The sequence below is a fragment of the Carcharodon carcharias genome, chromosome 18 (genome assembly GCF_017639515.1).
Source record: "Carcharodon carcharias isolate sCarCar2 chromosome 18, sCarCar2.pri, whole genome shotgun sequence".
In the NCBI taxonomy this organism is placed as follows: domain Eukaryota; kingdom Metazoa; phylum Chordata; class Chondrichthyes; order Lamniformes; family Lamnidae; genus Carcharodon; species Carcharodon carcharias.
This window is the reverse complement of record NC_054484.1, coordinates 49400360-49422680: the sequence shown is the minus strand read 5'-3', so window position 1 is coordinate 49422680 and position 22321 is coordinate 49400360. Positions and strand designations below refer to the sequence as shown.

At 42.7% G+C, this 22321-nt stretch overlaps 1 protein-coding gene across 1 annotated transcript in view; it reads left to right on the top strand.

Moving 5' to 3' along the window:
* LOC121290964 (glutamate receptor ionotropic, kainate 1-like) overlaps positions 1-22321 on the top strand; it is a 384058-nt gene that overhangs the window by 206805 nt on the left and 154932 nt on the right. Inside the window, exons 2-3 of the mRNA XM_041212040.1 lie at positions 12524-12691; positions 12812-13069. Of these exons, the coding sequence (XP_041067974.1) occupies positions 12524-12691; positions 12812-13069 (426 nt within the window). The remainder of the gene's footprint in view (positions 1-12523; positions 12692-12811; positions 13070-22321) is intronic.

Genomic DNA, 22321 nt, shown 5'->3' with positions numbered 1-22321 from the left:
TACCCTAAAATGGAACACCAACAAAACCTGAGAAATAAGAGTACTGCTCTGACCTGTTTTTTCCCTCTGGGTATTGACTTCAATGTTAGTGTTCCAGTAATAGCTTTTAATTTCTTTTATTTCTCCTAGCAAGGTGATTTCCTGGTGGTCTGGCTCCTGTATCTCTTCGATGGAGCTGCCTTTAGCAGATTTCTCCTTCTATTTTGTAAACACAGGCTTTCTTGAATCACATACTGTTTCAAAATGACCAATCTTGCCACACCCATGGCACTGTGCAATTTGGGCAGGGCATTCTTTGTGCCTCTGGACCTTCTTCCTGCCACAGCGGGGGACATTGGAAAATGGCGGTTGGTGCCTTCTCAGCACTTTTCCTTGGTTGTTGCTGCAATATACTTTCAGTTTTACAGCCCACAAACTGAATGACTTCCTCGGGCTGTTCCTGCAGGTTTTCCCTCAGGCCTCCTACAAAATCTCTATTTTCCCTCTGCTCATCAACCTGCCTGGCCTATTGTATAGTTTTATTTAGTGCTAAATCCTCCTGAGATTGTAAAAAGTCTGAGAGGTTTTTATCTAAAACACCTACAACTATTCTATCTCTGATCAAATTATCTTTTACTGTTCCATACTCATAATTGTCAGCCAAACGGTAGAGATCATTGATGAATGTATCCACTCCTTGACTTTGTTTTTGAATGCATTGATTTAATTTTGCCCTCTCTATGACAATAAGAACATAAGAACATAAGAAATAGGAGTAGGAGAAGGCCATTTGGCCCCTCAAGCCTGCTCCGCCATTGAATAAGATCTTGGCTGATCTGCCCCAGACCTCAACTCTTCTTTTGTGCAAGCCCCTTATATCCCTCAACTCCCTGATATTTCAAAAGACTATCTACCTCCTCTTTAAATAATTTCAGTGACCTAGCCTCTGGGGCAGAGAATTTCAAACATTCACTACCATCTAAGAGAAGAAATTCCTACGCATCTCAGTTTTAAATGAGTGTCCCCTTATTCTGTAACTATGTCCCTTAGTTCGAGATTCCCCCACGAGTGGAAACATCTTCTCAACGTCTAACCTGTCAAGCTCCCTCAGAATCTTGTACTTTTCAATAAGATCACACCTCATTCACCTAGACTTTAATGAATAAAGGCCTAACCTATTTAGCTGTTTTTGATAACTCAACTCCTTCATCCCAGGAATCAGTATAGTGAATCTCTTTTGAACTGCCTCTCATGCCAGTATATCCTTTCTTAAATATGGGGACCAAAACTGTACACAGTATTTCAGGTGCAGCCTCACCAACACCCTGTACAGTTGTAACAACACTTCCCTATTTTTAAACTCCAACCCCCTAGCAATACAGGACAAAATTCCATTTGCCTTCTTAATCACTTGCTGCACCTGTATGCTAACTTTTTGTGTTTAATGCACAAGAACACCCAGATCCCTCTGTGCTGCACTTTTTTTGGATTCTCTCTCCATTTAAATAATAGTATGCCTTTTGATTCTTCCAACCAAAGTGCATGACGTCACACTTTCCTACTTTAAACTCCATCTGCCAATGTTTTGCCCACTCACTCAACCTGTTTATATCACCTTGCAGATTCCTTAAGTCCTCATCACAACATGCCCTCCACCTAATTTTGTATCATCAGCAAATCTGGATACATTACACTCTGCCCTCTCCTCCAAGTTATTAATATAGATAGTTAATAACTGAGACCTTAGGCCTAATCCTTGTGGCACTCCACTAGTTATGTCTTTCCAACCTGAAAAAGACCCATTAATCCCGACTCTTTGTCTTCTGTGTATTAACCAATCCTCAATCCATGCTAATACATTACCTTCAATACCATGAGCTCCTGTCTTGTGCGATAACCTTTTATGTGGCACCCTATTGAATGCCTTCTGGAAATCCAAATACACTACATCTACTGGTTCCTCTTTATCAACTCTGCTTGTTCTATCCTCAAAGAACTCTAGCAAATTTGTCAAACATGACTTCCGTTGCACCATGTTGACAACAAATCATCCTTGGTTTGCACTGAGTGCTTTAGCGGGTGGATAAAACAATGCAATGGCAGCTTTTCATGTTGTATCATCCTAAAACCACCGCATTAATTATGCATTCCTGGGATACACCAGCTACGCCGTCTCCATGCCACTTCATCACACTAGGTATCACATTTAAAGTACAGCCGGTCTCAATGCTTCTAGCCCAGGACTGCAGCAAAGAAGACATCGCCCCGAAAGGCAAGAAGACTGCAGCCCTCGACCACCTTTTGGAAGCCGTGGAGGCCCGTTGTGATGTCCTCTACCCCTGCTCCTCGCAAGAGGAACAGCAACATTATCAGTCCAGCTTGGTAGGCGATGGCAGTGGTGATCAGTGTCAACGCTGCACAGAAGAGGTTGGCCATCCAACAGAGATAGAGAATGAATGATTTCATCCGTGCAGCCGGGGTATGGCAACCATCTCATCACTCTAAACTCACACGCTCAAGCCCATCACACATTCACTCACTGCCAGCTCAAGGGACATCACCACCTATTCTCACACACATACCCTCACATGTACATCTGGCCTCATTTCCTCTGGAAACTGTCTCCTCAGCCCTCACCATCTTGAGATCACGTGCACAGATCAACACACACACCCTGGGATACCCTCCTTCCCCAGTACACCCTTGTCCTGCAGCCTCTTCTCATGCTTGAGGCCATTTCTCCTCCTTCCTCAAGCAAGCCCTAGCCCTGCAGCCATTGAAAAGCCACCTACATGTGGCTGATCTGGGAGGTAGAGACCTACCCGTGATCCCCCCTAAAAGTGTGTGGTGCTGTCTGTGAAGCCTGGTACTGATGATTGTGAGTGCTGACCAAAGCAAGGTAAGCAAACAAACCTTGAAGTTCCGAGCGAAATGCAGCCCTCCAAGTGCACACCTTACATATGAAGCTGTGAAACATGTTGGCGTGTTTTCCCGCCAGTGTGGTCAGAAGATCCAGCAGGGGAGATGAGCCTAGTGGGCTGGCCTTATACTAAATGCTGATGTATTATGATGGTGTCTGCTGGCGGGGACTGTGGCCAGCCATTGGCAGACAGAGCGGATGACCGCAAACTGGTTTCACGACGTTGTGAAACTGATTTTTGGCCTTCTTGCCATATTGTTCACTCACGCCACCTAACACACCCGACACTGGTGGGCATGGAAAATCCCAGACAATGGTTCAATGGATGAGTCAAAAGCTCTGATGACATCTGCATAGAAGGCTGGCTCTTCGCTCACCCTCTTTCTGGCCAGCAAGTCATCTGTGATGCTACTAACAGCATATAACAAAGTGCTAACCTGGTCTTTGTTACTCTTACTCACGAAACCTGAAACGTTGGGGTACCAGATGAAATGCCTTCTCCAGATTTGCCATTGCTCAGCCTGCCTGGGTCCTCTACATTTTGGAACGATTCTGGGAGATGTAGGGTAAAAGTAATTGCTCACCCTGGGTCGAGGTCGCCATTTCCAATGCTGCTTGCCTTGCTAGTCGTTAGGCTGTCTTTATTTGTTTCCTTCTCTTGTGTGACTGTTGGGTTGGCCTTGAAGTCCTTTACCCACTTCTCTCTGTTGCTGCTAGACTTCTCTTCAGGCAGCTTCCCGTTGTCTCACACTGTTCCTTTGTGGGTATAGTCACTGCTGCCACCATCTGTTATTGTTGAGTTATCTTGAGAAACATTGGTTTTCTTACTCTAGAAGTGATCTTGCTGGGGAGCCAATGGCATAGTGGTATTGTTCCTGGACTAGTAATCCAAAGGCCTAGGGTAGTGCTTGGGGACCTGGGTTTGAATCCTGTCTCAGCATATGTTGGAATTTTAATTCAATAAAAATCTGGAATTAAAAGTCTGATGATGACCATGAAACCTTTACTGATTGTTATAAAAACCTATCTGGTTCACTAATGTCCTTTAGGGAAGGAAATCTGTTGTCCTTACCCGGTCTGGCCTACATGTGCCTCCACACCCACAGCAATGTGGTTGGCTCTTAAATGCCTTCTGGACAAGGACCATTAGGGACGAGCAATAAATGCTGGCCTAGTCAGCGACACCCACATCCCATGAACAAATTTAAAAAAAGGAGTCTTCCCTTCAAAAGTCTTTTACACAATCAGGAGATAGCTATAGCTCCACTCCGAGGTGCTTCTCATTCATATTCTCTCATCATTGCAACATAGCTCCTTACGGGTGTGTGGAAGGAGGTGAAGGTTCCTGGAAGTGAGGGGTGTTGCTAAGTCCTGTATTCTGACAGGCCTTTGTCTTTTCATAATGCTTACAGAGTGTTTCACTGAGGCAAAGGTTGTTCGGATCAGGGTTCAGGTGCTGTTGGTCCTTTAAGCATGGTATCAACACTTCCTTCCATGTCAGGTCACAACACGCCTGTTGCCTAAAAGCCTGCCTCCCAGCCACTGGGTGCCCGGGTTGGTGCGGGATTGCACCGTGAATGGGAATTGGGGTGGAGGACCTTTGCCACCTGCTTCCAGTTCCTCCTCCCCTTTCCTGCAGGGTCATGTAAAATCCCAGCCGTACTTATTAACTCAGGAAACTTTAATTAATTTAAGAATCTACACATTGTGAGGAGTGTAGTTCTTCCAATCTGTTATCATCCGTGCTCACAACTGAAACAAAAATGCAAACAATTAAAAGTCTTGTGAATTGTGATCACATTTTCAGTGGCTAAGTTAGCATATTAAATCTTCCTGTAGCAGAAAACAGCAAGCATCATGCTTTTCTAATTAGCTCAAATAAGGAACTTAAATCAGCTGATTTACTGAGATTTAGCTCAGGAAATGCTCAGTAGACAAGGAATCATTTCAAATGAACTATTTCAGCCAATTATATTGGTGAAGTTATTTTTTAATGAGGCTCCAGGCATCCTATAATCTGATAAAGCTCAATGTAAAGTATAAATAACATTTCTGGCAGAACACAAATAAAAATTAAATTGAAAAAAAAACAAAAATACCTGGAAAACTCAGCAGGTCTGGCAGCATCTGTGGAAGGGAGTACAGTTAACGTTTTGAGTCTGCATGACTCTTCAACAGAACTAAGGAAAAATAGAAAAGGGGTGAAATATAAGCTGGTTTAAGGGGGGGTGGTGGTGTTGGGACAAGAGAGCTGGATAGAGGGCCAGTGATAGGTGGAGATATCCAAAAGATGTCACAGACAAAAGGACAAAGAGGTGTTGAAGGTGGTGATATTATCTAAAGGAATGTGCTAATTAAGAGTAGAAAACAGGACAAGCAAGGTACAGATAGCTCTAGTGGGGGTGGGGGAATACTAAAAGGTAGAGATAAACATGGGTGGAAATACATTTAAAAATAATGGAAATAGGTGGGGAAAGAAAAATCTATATAAATTATTGGAAAAAACAAAAAGGAGGGGGAAAAATCAGAAAGGGGGTGGGGATGGAGGAGAGAGTTCATGATCTAAAATTGTTGAACTCAATATTCAGTCCGGAAGGCTGTAAAGTGCCTAGTCGGAAGATGAGGTGCTGTTCCTCCAGTTTGCGTTGAGCTTCACTGGAACAATGCAGCAAGCCAAGGACGGACATGTGGGCAAGAGAGCAGGGTGGAGTGTTGAAATGGCAAACGACAGGGAGGTCTGGGTAATGCTTGTGGACAGAATGAAGGTGTTCTGCAAAACGGTCACCCAGTCTGCGTTTAGTCTCTCCAATGTAGAGGAAACCGCACTGGGAGCAATGAATGCAGTAGACTAATTTGAGGGAAGTACAGGTGAAATGCTGCTTCACTTGAAATGAGTGTTTGGGCCCTTGGACGGTGATGAGAGGGGAAGTAAAGGGGCAGGTGTTGCATCTTCTGCGGTTGCATGGGAGGGTGCCATGGGAGGGGGTTGAGGTGCAGGGGATGATGGAAGAGTGGACCAGGGTGTCCCGAAGGGAACAATCCCTATGGAATGCCACCGGGGGGGGTGAACGGAAGATGTGTTTGGTGGTGTCATCATGCTGGAGTTGGCGGAAATGGCAGAGGATGATCCTTTGAATGCGGAGGCTGGTGGGGTGAAAAGTGAGGACAAGGGGAACCCTATCATGTTTCTGGGAGGGAGAAGAAGGTGTGAGGGTGGATGTGCGGGAGATGGGCCGGACACGGTTGAGGGCCCTGTCAACCATCGTGGGTGGAAAACCTCGGTTAAGGAAGAAGGAGGATATGTCAGAGGAACTGTTTTTGAAAGTGGCATCATCAGACCAGGTGTGACAGAGGTGAAGGAACTGAGAGAATGGGATGGAGTCCTTACAGGAAGCGAGGTGTGAGGAGCTGTAGTCGAGGTAGCTGTGGGAGTCGGTAGGCTTGTAATGGATATTGGTGGACAGTCTATCACCAGAAATTGAGACAGACAGGTCAAGGAAGGGAAGGAAAGTGTCAGAGATGGACCATGTGAAAATGATGGAGGAGTGGAAATTGGAAGGAAAATTAATAAATTTTTCCAGGTCCAGACAAGAGCATGAAGCAGCACCGAAGTAATCATCGATGTACCAGAGAAAGAGTTGTGGGAGGGGGCCGGAGTAGGACTGGAACAAGGAATGTTCCACATACCCCATAAAGAGACAGGCATAGCTGGGGCCCATGCGGGTACCCATAGCCACACCTTTTATTTGGAGGAAGTGAGAGGAATTGAAGAAGAAATTGTTCAGTGTGAGAACAAGTTCAGCCAGACGGAGGAGAGTAGTGGTGGATGGGGATTGTTCAGGCCTCTGTTCAAGGAAGAAGTGGAGAGCCATCAGACCATCCTGGTGGGGGATGGAGGTGTAGAGAGATTGGACATCCATGGTGAAGAGGAGGCAGTTGGGGCCAAGGAACTGGAAATTGTTGATATAATGTAGGGTGTCAGAGGAATCATGGATGTAGGTGGGAAGGGACAAAATTTGCATTAAAGTGTCACTTAGCTGACCCATGAAACCAGCCACTTAATTTTAGGAATCACAACAAGAAGTTTCACCAGAACAGGTCAAGACCTAACTATTGAAAACATAGGGTGAAGGAGGATGTTGGGGGAGGAAAAAAAGGATAGGGAAAAGAGAGGGAGATATGTTCAGGTGAAGAAGCTTATCCTGATCTTCAAGCTAATGCCCAATGGGTGAGAGGGCAGTTTTCAGCTGGAGGGTGTGGATTTTATTCACCAAAACAATAGTCAATGTGGGAAATGAATATTGCTGAGCCAGAGTTGGCTCCGTTCACATATTAAGAGCATAAGAAATAGCAGCAGGCGTAGGTCAAATGGTCCCTCGGGTCTGATCCGCCATTGAATAAAATCATGGCTGATCCCTGACTTCAACTCCACTTTACCGCCTGATCCCCATATCCTTTGATTCCCCTAGAGTACAAAAATCTATCTATCTCAGTCTTGAATATACTAAGCATCCACAGCCCTCTGAAATACAGAATTCCAAAGATTCACAATCCTTTGAGTGAGGAAATTTCTCCTCATCTTAGTCCTAAATTATCAATCCCTAGACTGTTCCCTTGTTGCTTTAGATTTCCCAGCCAGGGGAAACAATCCCTCAGTGTCGAACCTGTCAAGTCCGTTCTGAATCTCATATGTTTTAATGAGATCACCTCTCATTGTTGCAAACTCCAGAGTCTAGGCCCAATTTACTTATCATAGGACAACCCTCTCATCCCAGGAACCAATCCAGTGAACCTTCACAGTGCTGCCTTCATGGCAAGTATATCCTTCCTTAGATAAGGAGTTCAAAACTTTACATAGTGCAGTTGTTGAGGAGAGTGTAAGAGGAGAAGGGAAGGGGCATGGTGGTTTGCTCCAAACACAGAATTACTCTTTGCAGCGAGGGTTGTGTGGGTTAGAACTTCCTTTCTTGAATTTGGGAGAAAGATAGCGAGTCTGCGGGGCAGCATGCTGTAAGATTTCAGGGTTCGGGGCCACAGATACCTAAATAGGCAGTCAACTAATCATAAGTAATTTTAAGATGGTTTACTGAATTTAGTAAGAAACAACAGTTTAGATATGATACATTAACTAATTAGACAGAAAAAGTATACGACCCGTGACAGTTGTGGTTTACTGTTTCCAGATGGCAGACAAGTAGTTGGCACAGCATATGTTGATCTCACCATCCTCCTCCTTGTCCACTGGTCCATCTTCCACCTGAAGAAGGCAGCTGCCCAACAAGTACTGCCACCTCACCAGAACCTCAGCAGTACCTGAGCCCCATACCACCAGTAAATCACCAGGATTTATATACCCTTTCGGGGGCGGGGGGGAGGGTGTGGGGAGCTGTTAGCTTACCCAGTGTCAATCGTCTATCTAATTATTCTGACCAATGGATACAGAACAGGTACTCCAAACGTCAGGGTGGTCACCATTGTGTATTACACTGCTTGAGGTCATCTTTTTGGTTTACATCTTGCTGAGGGTGGTATCTTGGCCCTTTCTAAGCACTTGCATAGGTAAGGGGATACAGAAGATGTCATTCTATTGGCTTAGGAAGGTCTCATGACAGTCTAGAACTAAGTAACTTTGCCTGTTTCCACAGACTTTAATAATTGTTGCCTTTTTAGAAAGCTTTTTAGGAGGCATTATATTATGCAGAAAATATCTGTTTAATCAAGACCCCAATTTCTTACACTGCTATCTCATCTTCAGTGAGGAGTGGTGGGAAGGCAGGTGAATCCACTGTGGGCTGGAGATACATTTGTGATATAGCTGTGCGTGGAGAGGGTGGTCAGTGTTGGGTGGTTTATTGCTCTTTCTATTCAATATTGGGGAAGGAATCCAATGGGGGATTTCAGACCCGATTCAAACCTTTTGTAGGGTTTTGGGGGTGTTGTGCTGTGTGCAGCAATTATTGAATTTCTATTCAGGGTTTCTGTTCCTAAGCTGGAATTTATGTGGTGGTTGGAGGGGTGAAGATTTGGTGTGGGTTTCTGGTTTCTGGTCTGGTTTGTAATTTCTGCTCAGTATAACGAGTGAATTTTCAATTTCAGTTCCTATTTCAATATTTCTCAGCCTGGGGAGGTAGTTGAATAAAGGTTTGTTGTCTTGGTATTTCTGTTTAGTTTGCCAAAGGGATGTAAGTGCAGTGCTCTACTATCCTGAATTTCTTTTGATCACTATATGGGGGGGCATAAGTTTAGTTTTCTCTTAGCAAGCGAGCGAAGTGTTGAGAGTATGCTATGGGTCCTATCTGAGATTATGTTCCATGTGTGGAGAAGAAGAAACCTTACTACATCAGATCTTTATCATGAACAAAGAAACACTATGTCACCCATTCTATCTAGGGTTGTCAACTTGTCCAATTGTCCTGGAATCTCCAGGATTTAAGGGTTAATCTCCTGGACACTACTGCAAGCAACCCAGGAGAGGAGAAACATAGAGCATAAAAAAGTTTTTTCATTTAACTTATTATAAAGAAAATATTGGAGTTGGGAGGGATAAAAGGCTGTTTAGCAGGGCAGTTGGAGTCAGGAGGTCATAAGACGTTCAATAGCATTCAACCCTTATGGTTCTTGTTTTTTGTGTGCCTATCAGTTCACATTTCTTTTCTCCACTGCAGCTAAAGTACAGTAGTGTGAATCTGTTCCTCAAACTACCTATAGCTCATCAGCTCCAAAAACATGAGCTCTTGCACTTGTGACTATATGCTGATCAATTGCTTGACGACAAACAATGGCCATCAGACGGTTGGTAATCCACTACTGCAGGAATTGTCCACTGGTGGTGAACCTTCATCTTCTTTCCAATTTATACAGTTCGGAGCATGGTTTTGTGTTTCCTATTTGTATTTGTATCTGAAATAAACTGACTATTACTGACCTGTATCCAATATATGTGCCATTTACCAAACAAAGGACTTCTGCAGTGTGACAAAGTTGGAATTGCACTCAAATTTCACAAGAAATAGCCTAAGATAAGTTGATTGATTGTCATGTAACGTCAGGTGTGATACCACTTAAGGTAACACATTTACATAATATTACTCTGACAGCTCTACCCACATGCACAAGGTCAATGGAACATTGCAGCATTACCATTGTAAATAAATAAGCTATAGATAGCTGGGCATAAACTGAGAATAAGAGGTTTGTAGACCAAAATTTAAAGTTACTTGCACCAGAAGCAAGTTTTGTAAAGTAGTAGGTTAATGGTATTACAAATACATCAGTTAGGCACGTATGTTTAAGTAGCAATACTTTTATGTTGTATTAATAAAGCAATATATATCCATACATATGCAGTATTACGATAGGCTGCCACACAGCCACTGTAAGGATCAGAAAGTGTCTTCCAGGTCCTGGATTACCTATTAGAATGTCATGGCAGATCTTCTAATATTTTATAAAATTAACAAATAAAAACAAAATTATAAGATATATCTATGTGTGATATTTAATCTTTAAAAGGATACAGATAACAGCATTCATTCTTTATAAGTTGGCTATTAAGGACTTTTTAAAAATTTGTTCAAGGGATGTGGCATCACTGGCTGGCCAGCATTTATTGCTCATCCCTAGCTGCCCTTGCAACTGCAACCCTTCGTTCTGTCTACCTTGAAAGTGAATCTTACAAAATATAGAGCAAAACACTGTTTAAAAGACAGCAAGCCCCAATTTTGTTTCAATTGGGTATTTTGGCCCAGATTTTCGTGTGGATCACGAAAACCCAGCCTGCATACTTTTCTGCCTTCTGAAATGGGTCGGTGTGACCCATGCATGACTTTATTAGGTTATTAGGATTTTTGTTTTTTCACTCAAAGGTTACATTTGCAGTGCACATTGAGAGCTGCTATGGACGGCGTGAGCAGTGTGGGTGCAGTGTGACCTGGTTAAAAGGCCCGCCCTGGTTCTCAATACAGCAGCCCAGCTCACAAGCTCTTTTAAAAGCCCGATAAAAGCCCTCAACCCCTCATCTTTCTCACCCATGCCATCCAATACCCCCTCACATCATCAATGTCATCATATGCCACCTCAGATTGTCCATGTCACCTCCATGCCCCCTTACCCCCTCCTCTTCCATGCAACCCTATGCTCCCTCAGATCTTCAATGCCACCCCATGTTACCTGCATTCCCACTTGTATTCTCCATAGCCACTCACCCAGTATGCATTATGTACATTTCTCAGAAGCCATGCAATTGCAATGGGAATTATTTTAAAATCACTGCAAAAAATTAAACCTCTAACAATCTAATAAAACCCTGAATTCAAACGCATTATCATTGATACTGGAAAAAAATCTCTCCAGTGCATAAAAATTATAATCCTTTAAGTGACTATTAAGTTTGTAAACAAACAAGAAACCACATCAAAGACATATTTTGTTATTACAACTTCTTAAAATTTTGGGTCAATAAATCATCTGCTTAGCTGAAACCATTGTTAGCTTTTGAAATTAAGCCAAGCATTCATAACGGTTACGGCTTTCATAACAAAAAATTCCAGCTACGTTGTCTGAAACTGCCAGAACAGAATGATTTCCATTTCAAAGCAGAGTGCCTATCAATCAATGGAGGAGAGCGGGTGCTGAGATTTTTTTCAACTTTCAAAAACAGGGTTTTTCTTTAACAGCCAGAGCTGTCGGTCGACTTAAATCAGAGCACAAAACAAGACAGGAGAGGCTGACAGGACATTTGCTTTTACATTTTTTAATGCATTATGGCACCTTTGACAATTGGAAAAGCACTGTAATGCATGACAACAATTATGCGATGGTGCTCAACATAAGGGTCAACTTACCTTTTCAGAACAGATCCCTATGATGAATAAAAATACATATACATTACAATACGGCATATAATAGTGAAATTTGAAGGTGTCAAAACATTTTACACTTATCGTCCAGAATGCCCCCAACTCCTCAGCAGGTTTCCCCCTGTGGTTACGAGCTCTCCAAGGAGGCATGGTTTTTTTCAGAGATTACAAAACCCAGACCATCACACGAAAATAGTGTGCAGGAAGAAATATAATTTTTCTATGGTTCTCACAATGGGGACCCCGACCTCGGAAGACGTGTATGCAAATTTTGTACCCAAAGCCTTCCTGATCCGTTGAAAGGCCACATGAAAATGGTGTGGGGTTAGGAAGCACAAGAAAATTGCTTTTCCTGAAAAATAAAACTAAGCTCAGTGTTTCGCAACCTGATTTATACCTCCATTGGGAGACAAAAATCAGGCCCTTTATCTCTAATAGGGTAATGCCATTGTGCCTGCAGAAAGCAGGTTTGAAGTTCAGCTGCTGTACATCTTACCTGAAGGAGCATCTTATATAACAGCATAATTCTTTTAAACACTTTTTATCAAAATACATCCCAGAAATGATTAAACGCAAGGTGCATTTATTTTGGAATGCAAAGTTTGTTTTTATCAGTCATAGCTAAAATAATGAATAATTAAAAATGCAATGATGAGTATGTATAAAATATTGTGTTTTGCAAGAAAACTGCAAAATGCGAACATTGCTTTTGTCTGAAAAAATCTGCAAAAACCATGTTGAACAATCTGCTTCTGTTTCCTTTTAGGAGGTATTTTTGAAACTACTGAAAATGAGCCAATTAGCATTGAAGAGATGGCCTTCAAATTTGCAATCACTAATATAAACAGAAATAGGACATTAATGCCTAATACCACACTGACATACGACGTACAAAGAATTAATCTTTACGATAGCTTTGAAGCATCCAGACGGGGTGAGTACTGTATATTCCAAGTTATTAGTCTCTGAAATTATATTTTTGAATAAGCTTGACTTCCTGTTCAAATATGTCAGATTTATAATGAAACTAAACTGTTTCTTTAAAACGCACTAGCTTGTGATCAGCTTACACTTGGAGTAGCAGCTGTATTTGGACCTTCTCACAGTTCTTCAATAAGTGCGGTGCAGTCTATCTCTAATGCAATGGAAGTTCCACACATCCAGACCCGTTGGAAACATCGCATAGTGGATCAGAAGGAATCATTCTACATTAACCTCTATCCAGAATATACATCAATCAGTCGAGCCATTTTGGACCTGGTGCAGTACTACAAGTGGAAGACAATCACTGTAGTTTATGAAGATAGTACAGGTGTGTAACTAAATATCCAAATACTGTTACATATTTAACTCATCCTATCCTACTAATTTCAATATCTTATTCAAAGCTTTAGCTCTTTATCATGTTAAGTCATGATCCAATGAACATAGCAAATTTCTACTAATGTTCATATAGCCTGTTATTGTGTAAATACTTTAATACTCTACTGACTTTGTAGTTCTGATTAGATTTATCTGGCAGTAAATCTAGAATTGTTCTAATGCCAGTCAACTGTAGCAATGTGCATTTGTTTTGTTCTGGTCTGACAAAATGCCTGTGAGAAGTGTTGCATTATTGATATACATTTAATTTAATTAAAAAAGCTGAGGGCCTGTGTTGCTTGTAGCAAAGCTAATTTAAATAGTAAATTGAAAGAAGATTTACTATACTAATAAGGATTATGAGTTGATGTCTGTTTGGGGATTGACCAATATGCTATGAAGTTCATATGCTTTCCTTTCCCAATTACCACTTTCTCTATTGAAGCTCCTCAAGGGCAATTAGGAATGGGCAACAAATGCTAGTGTTGACAGTGATGCTCAGGTCCCATAAACGAACAAGAAAGGCTGTTGTTGAGCTTCATATCACTGGATTTAATGAGAGTTTACTGCTTTTATTCTGCTATGATTTTCACACCAAAAGTAGCCCAGAGTGGCCTCAATTCAACAGGAAATTAGTAGCGCAGATCAGCAGGATTTCATCCTGATGTTCCAATTCCATCTCCAACAAGACTCTCTAGGTAAGTGGATTGATAATGGAATATTAACACATGAGATCCTTATGTAATGTTCTTCACTTGTGCCAGCCAGGTTAGTATAACAGATGCATAAATAAGCTCAAATCTACATTAAACTTCCCTACCTCCCTAATTATCCACCTGCCTATTTTGGTTTTCAGTAAATTGTTTCTGTCTCCTGTTGTGGAAGGCTATAAAGGGCTTTGCATTGAAAGCACATTTTTATTTTCCTGGATCAGCTATGTATTTTATTATTCTCTTTCCCACAGTGATGCAAATTAGGTTTACTGTTTATTAATTAGGTAAAGTTGCTTGAAAAAAAGCATAAAAAGTTCTCTTATTAGCAGTGACTACTTCTAAATGATATAATTGGCAGACAGGATATGACCAAAACGAAATATTCTCCACTGTTACTCAAATCAACCTGCTTTCAGTGGTGAAAAGAGGAGTAAGAATAATTGTCAAGAGACATGATCAAATAATCTGTAGAGCATAATGATTTCTGAGCTGTACCATAGCAACCAACTGTTGAAGGACATAGGCCATAGAAAGATATACTAGAATTTGACTTGCTTATCTTTGGGGGGAGGTGATTCTATTCAGTCTTTTTTTCTTATTAGTAGATTAAATAAATTGTATAGAGTCCATGATGTAACAAATTGTATATGTGTAGCAGAAACAGGTCTGCTTGTGCAAACGACCTTTCGTGCTATGCATTCTTGATGTTTATAGAACCATAGAATATTATAGGTAATGCGGTCCATTAAGTTTGTGCCGATATTTTTCCCTGCATTATCAATAGTCTAATTTCATGCTCCCACACTTCATAATATTCCTCTTTTTCAATGAACAATCTAATTACCTTTTAAAAGGATATATTGCCTTTGCTTCTTTGGTTTGTTTCAAGAGTTCTCCATCATAAACATCTTCTCTGGCCCAAATTTTCTGATCAGGGTCAGAACCCATGGGCAGGATTTTCAGCTTGGTGTGCAGGTGCGCGCCCAACACACACGAGCATGAAATGGTGCGCGATGACATCGGGCAACCGTCCCGACATCATTGTGCACTCACGCAATATTTCGGTTGGCGGACGCACGCGAGAGTCAGCAGCGCACCCACCGATGATTGAGGGCTATTAAGCCCCTTAATCAATTAATTAATTTGAATTTTTCACTGCGTGTTCAACCTTACGGTTGGCGGGCGGGCGAATAGGCCAGGTAGCCTTGGCATTTTTTGCGAAGCCTCATCCATGGGCAGGATGAGGTTTTGAACAGTGACTGAAAAAAAAATCAATAAAAATTTTTAAAACTCAAATTTCAGATGTCCCTGTTCACAGAGTCACACATGAGGACATTTTTTTCTTATTTTTAAAATCGTTATTTCTCATGTTAAAAATCTTCCTGAGGCAGCTCTGTGCTTTCAGGCGGCTTTCACTGAGCACACCCCAGTGCATGGGCACACTTCAGCGCTCGCGCTCCTCCCGCCACCACTGACCAGCCAGTGTGGAATCGGGGGCCGATCGCAGGCCGTAGGCCATTGGGCGACCACACCCGGGCCTGCCGGCCGCACCCGCCCAATGAGGGGAAAATCCTCCCCCATGTTTCTGACCCTGGTCGGACAAAAAAAACTACCTACTCACCTTCCTCCAATTTTTCCTGCCAACCTTCTGATGGACAATCCAGCAGAACTCAGCGCAGGAAACCGCAGAGGGAGAAGTGGAAAGAATCTGTGCAAAAGCCATGCCTCTTTTTATGGCATTCTGGTGTATGGGTTTAAATGTCCCAAAGCTTCTCAGTATGTTAAAGTGTATGAGTGAACTGGTGGATGGGTGAGTAAATGGGTACATGTGTAGGCATGTAAGTGGATAGGTCCGGTGGGGTAAGTGGGTAAGGGGGTAAGGTGGCAGCTGGGTAGTGGGCTAGATACAGTGGCAGCTGTGTAGGGTGGTACTTGAATAGGGTGGCAGCTGGGTAGGGTGGTGAAGTCACGTGGGGTTAGGAGGGAGTCAGAGGGGTTGTGTTTGGGGCATCAAGGGGGAGTTAGGGGCCAGTTGTATAGTTACCCAGGAGTTAGACTAGGATTTTTCTGTCTCATTTTTCTTGGGTAACTAACTATTGAGGTGAGCGTAAGTCCGAACCATTAGAATTTCTCAAACTCTAACTCAGACTCAGAGACTTGTTCAGAGGGCCCAGAGGCCCAGGAGAATTTCCATTGGAAGTTCAAGTTCCCTGGGCAATTTCCGTGGAGTCAGTGCATCAGGGCTTCCAGGGTATTCAATTAGCACATCATAGAGGGTACAATCAGGAGACTGGAAGACCTGGGCCCTAATTTCTCATTTAAATGTCCTCTAGTTATCATCTTGCTCGTCAGTGGAATCAATATATCAATTTTTCATTTTCTTGAAGATCTAAACCTTTTCAATTCTAGTAGGAAAACAAAACCTCGCAACTATAAATCCATATTCCTAGTGACTTTCAAATAAATCCATGCTACAATTTCTCCATTAATTCTTATCCTTCCGATAGAGGACTGCCTAAAACATTACACACTAGGTTAACTGCAGCGGAATGAACCATCTTCTGCTTATTCACATTAACTCATTGTGCAGAATATTGTGCTTGTCGGGTGGGCATGCCCCCAACCCGAAAGAGCATAAAATAACGTGCGATGGCGTCAGGCAAGCAGCCCAATGTCATCGTACGCTTGCGCGATATTTCGGTTGGTGGGCACGTGCAGGGGTCGGCAGTGCGTCCGCCAACAGTTAACTGGCATATAAAGGCCATCAAAGTACCAATAGAATTAAATTTTTCACTGCCCATCCAACCTCAACGTTGGCGGACAGGCGAAATTTTCGGAAACCTCATCCACGGGCGGGATGAGGTTTCTAGCAGCAATTAAAAATTAAATAAGTTAAATAAAAATGTTAATATTTCATTCATAACATATCCCTGCTCATGTGACAGAGTCACAGGAAGGGACATGTTTTTTAACATCTTAAAATTCTTAATTTTGCATTTTTTAAATCTTCAGCTCCCTCGGGCTGCTCTGTACCTCAGGGAGCTTTCATTGCGTGCACTCGTGTGCATGCACAAACTCACGCACTCACCCTCCTCCCACCCTGACTCAGGTAGCGTTGAGTGCTGCAGGGTGCATTTCACACTGGGTGGGCCTTAACTAGCCCGCCAATGTGAAATTGCGTTCAGAGGCCGATTGCAGGCAGCAGTCACTTTCGCAGCCGCTCCTGCTCACTCCCACTGAGCCTGCCCAATGAGGACAAAATCATGGCCATTGATTTTGTGTTGCAATCCCCCTAGAGACCAATAACTTCTTTAAAAGATGTTTGAATTTCCAGTGACTGACAGAAAAGATCACACGACAAGATTTCAAATTCTATGACTTCTATTGTAATAAACAAACTAAAAGCAACACTATAACTGATGACTAAACATTACTTTTCAACTTACAGCATAAACTACAGAAAGGTTTCCCCATGTGGCTTTTAACATGACCAAAAATCCTACACAACAGTTATACTTTACACTATTCCTTAAGGTAGACACTTTGTTCCCCAGGGAACAGTCCAAAAATGTTCTCCAATCCTGATGGCCTACTTCCTTTTTTCTTTCTCAGCCGGGTAATTTCTAACCCCAGAACTGACTTTCACTGTGAGGGTTAATCTGGCGATTCCTTCCCTCTAGTCCAACCTCGGGGAATTTTCCAGACTCTTTAAATCCTCACAAACTGAGTCTCTTCAATCTGAGTATGAGCTCCCGCCCATATTCTGTGTAGTGAACAATAGAATCAGCATGTTCTCTGCTCAAGTCCAGAACAGGCTGCCACTATCTCCCACTCTCTGCCTCTCAGATGGCTGCAGACTTCCTTGTGTCTGTGATTTTTTAGGGATATCTTAGAAAACTGATAATACAGTGGTTTTCTATGGAATTTTCCCTTCCTAAAGCTCATCTCCATGGCAACATGAATTACAGGGCCTTCTATCCAAGTAGAAATGCTAATTAGCTATATCCTGGACCCAAACATCATTCTACCTTGGAATTAAATAGGCAGTTTAAAGTATAACCATTTATAAAGCCTGAGATTCTTAACACCTCCTTGTAAGACTTGGGAACTAACAGTCTACACACAGTCAGCAAAGCTGCTCTGGCCATTGTCTACTGGTGTGTACAATTTGCATCTTCCTCCCAGTATTTCCATCTGCCGTGCCCCGCCCACCCCCAGGGTGCCACAGGGGATTGAACACTCACTCTCAGGCTCTCTCTTGTTCTTTTGTGCTTCAAATCTATTTTCCTGATCTTGGGCTTCAAATCCATTTTCCTGCCCACTCCCATATCCCTTAATTTCCTGAGAGACCAAAAATCTGTCTATCCCAGCCTTAAATATATTCAAAAACGGAGCATCCACAACCCTCTGGGGTAGAGAATTCCAAAGGTTCATAACCCTTTGAGTGAAGTAATTTCTCCTCATCTCAGTCCTAAATGATTGGCCCTTTATCCTGAGACTGTGCCGTCATATTTTAGATTCCCCGGCCAATGGAAACAATCTCTCAGTGTCCCTATCAAGCCCCTTCGGAATTTTGTATGTTTCAATGAGATCGCTTCTCATTCTTCTAAAATCCAGAGAATATAAACTCAATTTACTCAGCCTCTCATCAAAGGCCAACCCCCTCATCCCAGGGACCAATTTAGTGAACATTGGCTGTACTGCCTCCAATGCAAATATATCCTTTCGTAAATGTGAAGACCAAAAACTGCACATAGTACTCCTGATGCAGTCTTACCAAAACCCTGTACAACAGTAGCAAGACTTCTTTATTCTTGTACTCCAACCCCCTTGCAATAAATGCCAACATGCCATTTGCTTCCTAATTGCTTGCTGCCCCTGCATGCTAACTTTCTGCATTTCTTGAACTAGCACACCCAAGTCTCTCTGAACATTATTATGAGCTCAAAGACTACAGTATTTCTAGTGTGGTGTCTTTATTGAACTGAATGTAAGAAGGCTGCTTGCAGGGAGTCCTTCATGGCAGAGGTCACATGACTATTGCAAGCCAGATAGGACATGTAGTAATGATTGCATTTCAAAACCCAAACATCCCCTTTTCCTAACAAACAAAAGACAAATTTGCATGCACTGTCACGTGTAACCATGAGTTATCCAAATTACCAACTATACCACAACTGTTCTCATGCATTAACAAATCATTCATGATTCTCATCAGTCACTACACATGGAATGCATATGTAGTTGTTAAATCGTGCAGGTCTCTTAATGGTATGAATGCGCGTTATCATTGGCTGTTTGTCTGGGTTATGTTCCCTTTCCAGAGAATGTCATTCCCGTGGCACTCCTTGTTGCCATGGTAACCGTTGCTGTTGTTCCATTTCCATTTTTGGGGACTGGTGGACCTCTGGGAGTGAAAGTCGTTCTGTACTCTGTGCAGCTGGTGAGATCCCATCTTCCTGATATGCCTCCTGCTGTGAAGGAACAGCTTCTTTAGTTGTTCGTTAAATACATGCGGTTGCATCAATATCTTTGTTTGTTAACTTCCACCACATATGATCGAGATGACAACTACTTCATGCATGTCCTAAGTTGCCATGTGGGCTGACCCCTGTTGAGAGCATTGAAGGCTTGTACCCTGACTGGCTCTTCAATGCTCAACTCTGGTAATTGTTTGGCAGTCTTGCCAAAATGAAATTTGGCTTTCTGCTTTTCACCTTGATTTTTTTTTACTCACATCTGTTACTACTTCTGGCTTCAATAATTTTTTTGCTATTGGAAGAATAGTCTGAGTGCAGAATGACATTAGTCCTTGGACTAGACTACTTTCCACGCCTTCAGTCAGTGTGTTTCTCCACTCGAGGTCAACTTGTATACATCTGTGCTAGATTTGCTTGGTTTCTTGATGATTCCTTTGGCGATTTTCGCTGTCGCCTCAGCCTTTCCATTCGAGTGGGGATAGTGTGGAGATGATAAATAGTGTTGAATTTCCCAATCCGTTGTGAAGCAGCTGAATTCTCCACTAGTGGACTGAAGGTCATTGTCACTCATCACAATGTCTGGAATCCCGTAACAACTGAGGTATGTTTTCAAGCATTCTAATATCTTTCCTGTCATTGTTGAAGTCAGCTGGTCTAACTCCCAGTCATCAGAATGGTAGTCCACAGTGACAAGACAATCTGTTCCTGCTATAGTGAAGGGTTCCACTCCCAACTTCATCCATGGTCTGTCTGGCATGCCATGAGTCATCAACAGCTGTCTAGCTTGTTTAGCTTGGTACTCATTACAAGCACCACACTGACTGATGTGGTCTTAATTTCAATGCTCATATTTGGCCAGTAGAGCACTTATCTTGCCTTCCTCAGAACTCAGTTCAATTCCTTAATAGTTTGCATGGATGTGCTTCAGCATCTCTCCTCTCATCTCCTTAAGGATGTCGATTCTATTTCCTTTGCACAAGGTGCCATCTTGGGCTGCCAATTCATCCCAGTATGCCCAAATGCTCTTGTGACCACACTTGATGCTCTCAGGACATCCTTTCATCATTATTTGTTACAGCACTTGGAGTGTTGCATCTTGTTGGGTAGTTCACTTGATTTGATCGAGGTGCTTGTCTGTGAGATTCAACGTCCCGGTGGGCTGATGACTTCCAGAGCATGTTGAGCTGCTGCTTCGTGTTGAATCTGGAAGATTGGCATCTTCAACTTTCTTCATGGCAATTGCTGCTCTCGACAGCATGTGAATGATGTATACCTGCATCACTTGCTTGTATGCCATGTCCTGATGATATCTCTGTAAACAAAGTAACATTCTTTGCGGAAGCTTTGGAGCAGGTAGTAGCGGTTTGACAAAAATGCTTTGAATTGGCTTGTGGCCGGACACCACTGTTACTTTGTCTCTTCCAAGCAGGTATTGATGAAAATGCTCACAAGCAAAGATGATAGCCAGGCACCCTTTTGATCTGAGTGTAGTTTTGCTCAGTTTGCATTGAGGCGCTGGTTGTCCTTGCTGCATTAGGGTTGCTCCAAGGCATGTCTCACTGGCGTCGCACTGCAAGGTGACTTCATCATTGATGTCACAGTACTTCAGCACTGGTGCTGTCACCATTTGTTGCTTGATTTTAGTAAACGTTGCTCCTTGTTTTGTTCCCCCAATACCACAGCACATCCATGGCAATGAGCTTGTGTAATGCTTCACACTCCATTGACAAATTAGGCAAAACATTTTGCTAAAAACTTCATGACTCCAACAAATTGTTGCACTGCTTTCACATCTATTGATCACTGCATCACTGCTACAGCTCTCACCTTGTCAGGATCCAGGCAAAAACGTTTTGCAGTTCAGTACATGACCTATGCACTTGACTTTAGAAATCAATTGCAGTTTTTTTCTTGTTCAGCTTCGGGTTCAGCTGGTGAGTTCTCTCTCGCAGTCGAATTAAATTCTGATCATGGTCAGCTATGACTTCTTCCATTGTGTCTCCACATCCATAGACTAGTAGATCATCCACTATGACTTCCACTCTGGGAAGATCACTGACGATCTCATGTTGTCTGCATTGATACCCTTCTGGAACTGTGGAAACTCGCCACCCAAGAATCACAGGAGCGCCAGTTATGGCAAAAACTGTCTGGTCTGAACCACCAACTTGAAGAGCTGAGGGAAGCCAACAAAAGTCTTCAGAAAGCTGAGGAGGAGCTTCAGGAATTGCGAGCTAAAATTAGCCATGGGGAGTGTGGCAACTTCAGCCTCATGGCTGAGGTGGAAAACCTGCCGAAGCAAGTACTGGAGATGGAGGGTAAGGGTGAGGAGATAACCAAGGAGGAAGATCATGGCAATGAACTGAAGAAAAGATTGATAGAGGAAGAGCTCCATAATAGGAACTTGAAACTGGAAGTGGAAAAACTACAGAAAATGCACGATCTAGAAAAAGTGGGAGGCACTTCTAACAAAAGCAATCAGAATGCCCCCAACTGCATGTTAGGTTGGATAAAAAGGAGGATCTGACCAAAGGCTTGAATAATGAGTTAGAATTAGTGAAAGGCCAAGTGAAAGAACTCAAATCATCAGAAGCCAGACTGGGGAAAAGTGAATTCATCTTGAATGATCACTTGACCAAGTTGAAGTCTTTTACTGTGAGGTTGGTGGATGAGAGCAGAGGTGTGGCAGATGGTCACTGCATATTCAGGTCACTCTTGACCATGGGAATAGCACGTCCACTCACAAAGTCACCAGCCCATCTCCCAAAGATTCTTCTCCAGGCGTGATTTGTAAGTTTGCTGTGGCTAGAGCGAATGGGAGAGAAAGGAAGACTGTGGATGTAGGGAAGGAGGATTCGGGATAAGCAGCCTCAGCATGTTCCAGGCAATGTGGGTGGATGGCTGAGATCTGAGAGATGGGAGACACTCTCCAGTGATGTCCCTGTAATAATGCCCCCTCTTGTGGCTTTTAGATTCACCCCTCCGTGCTTGCTGGGTTATAGTGTGCGG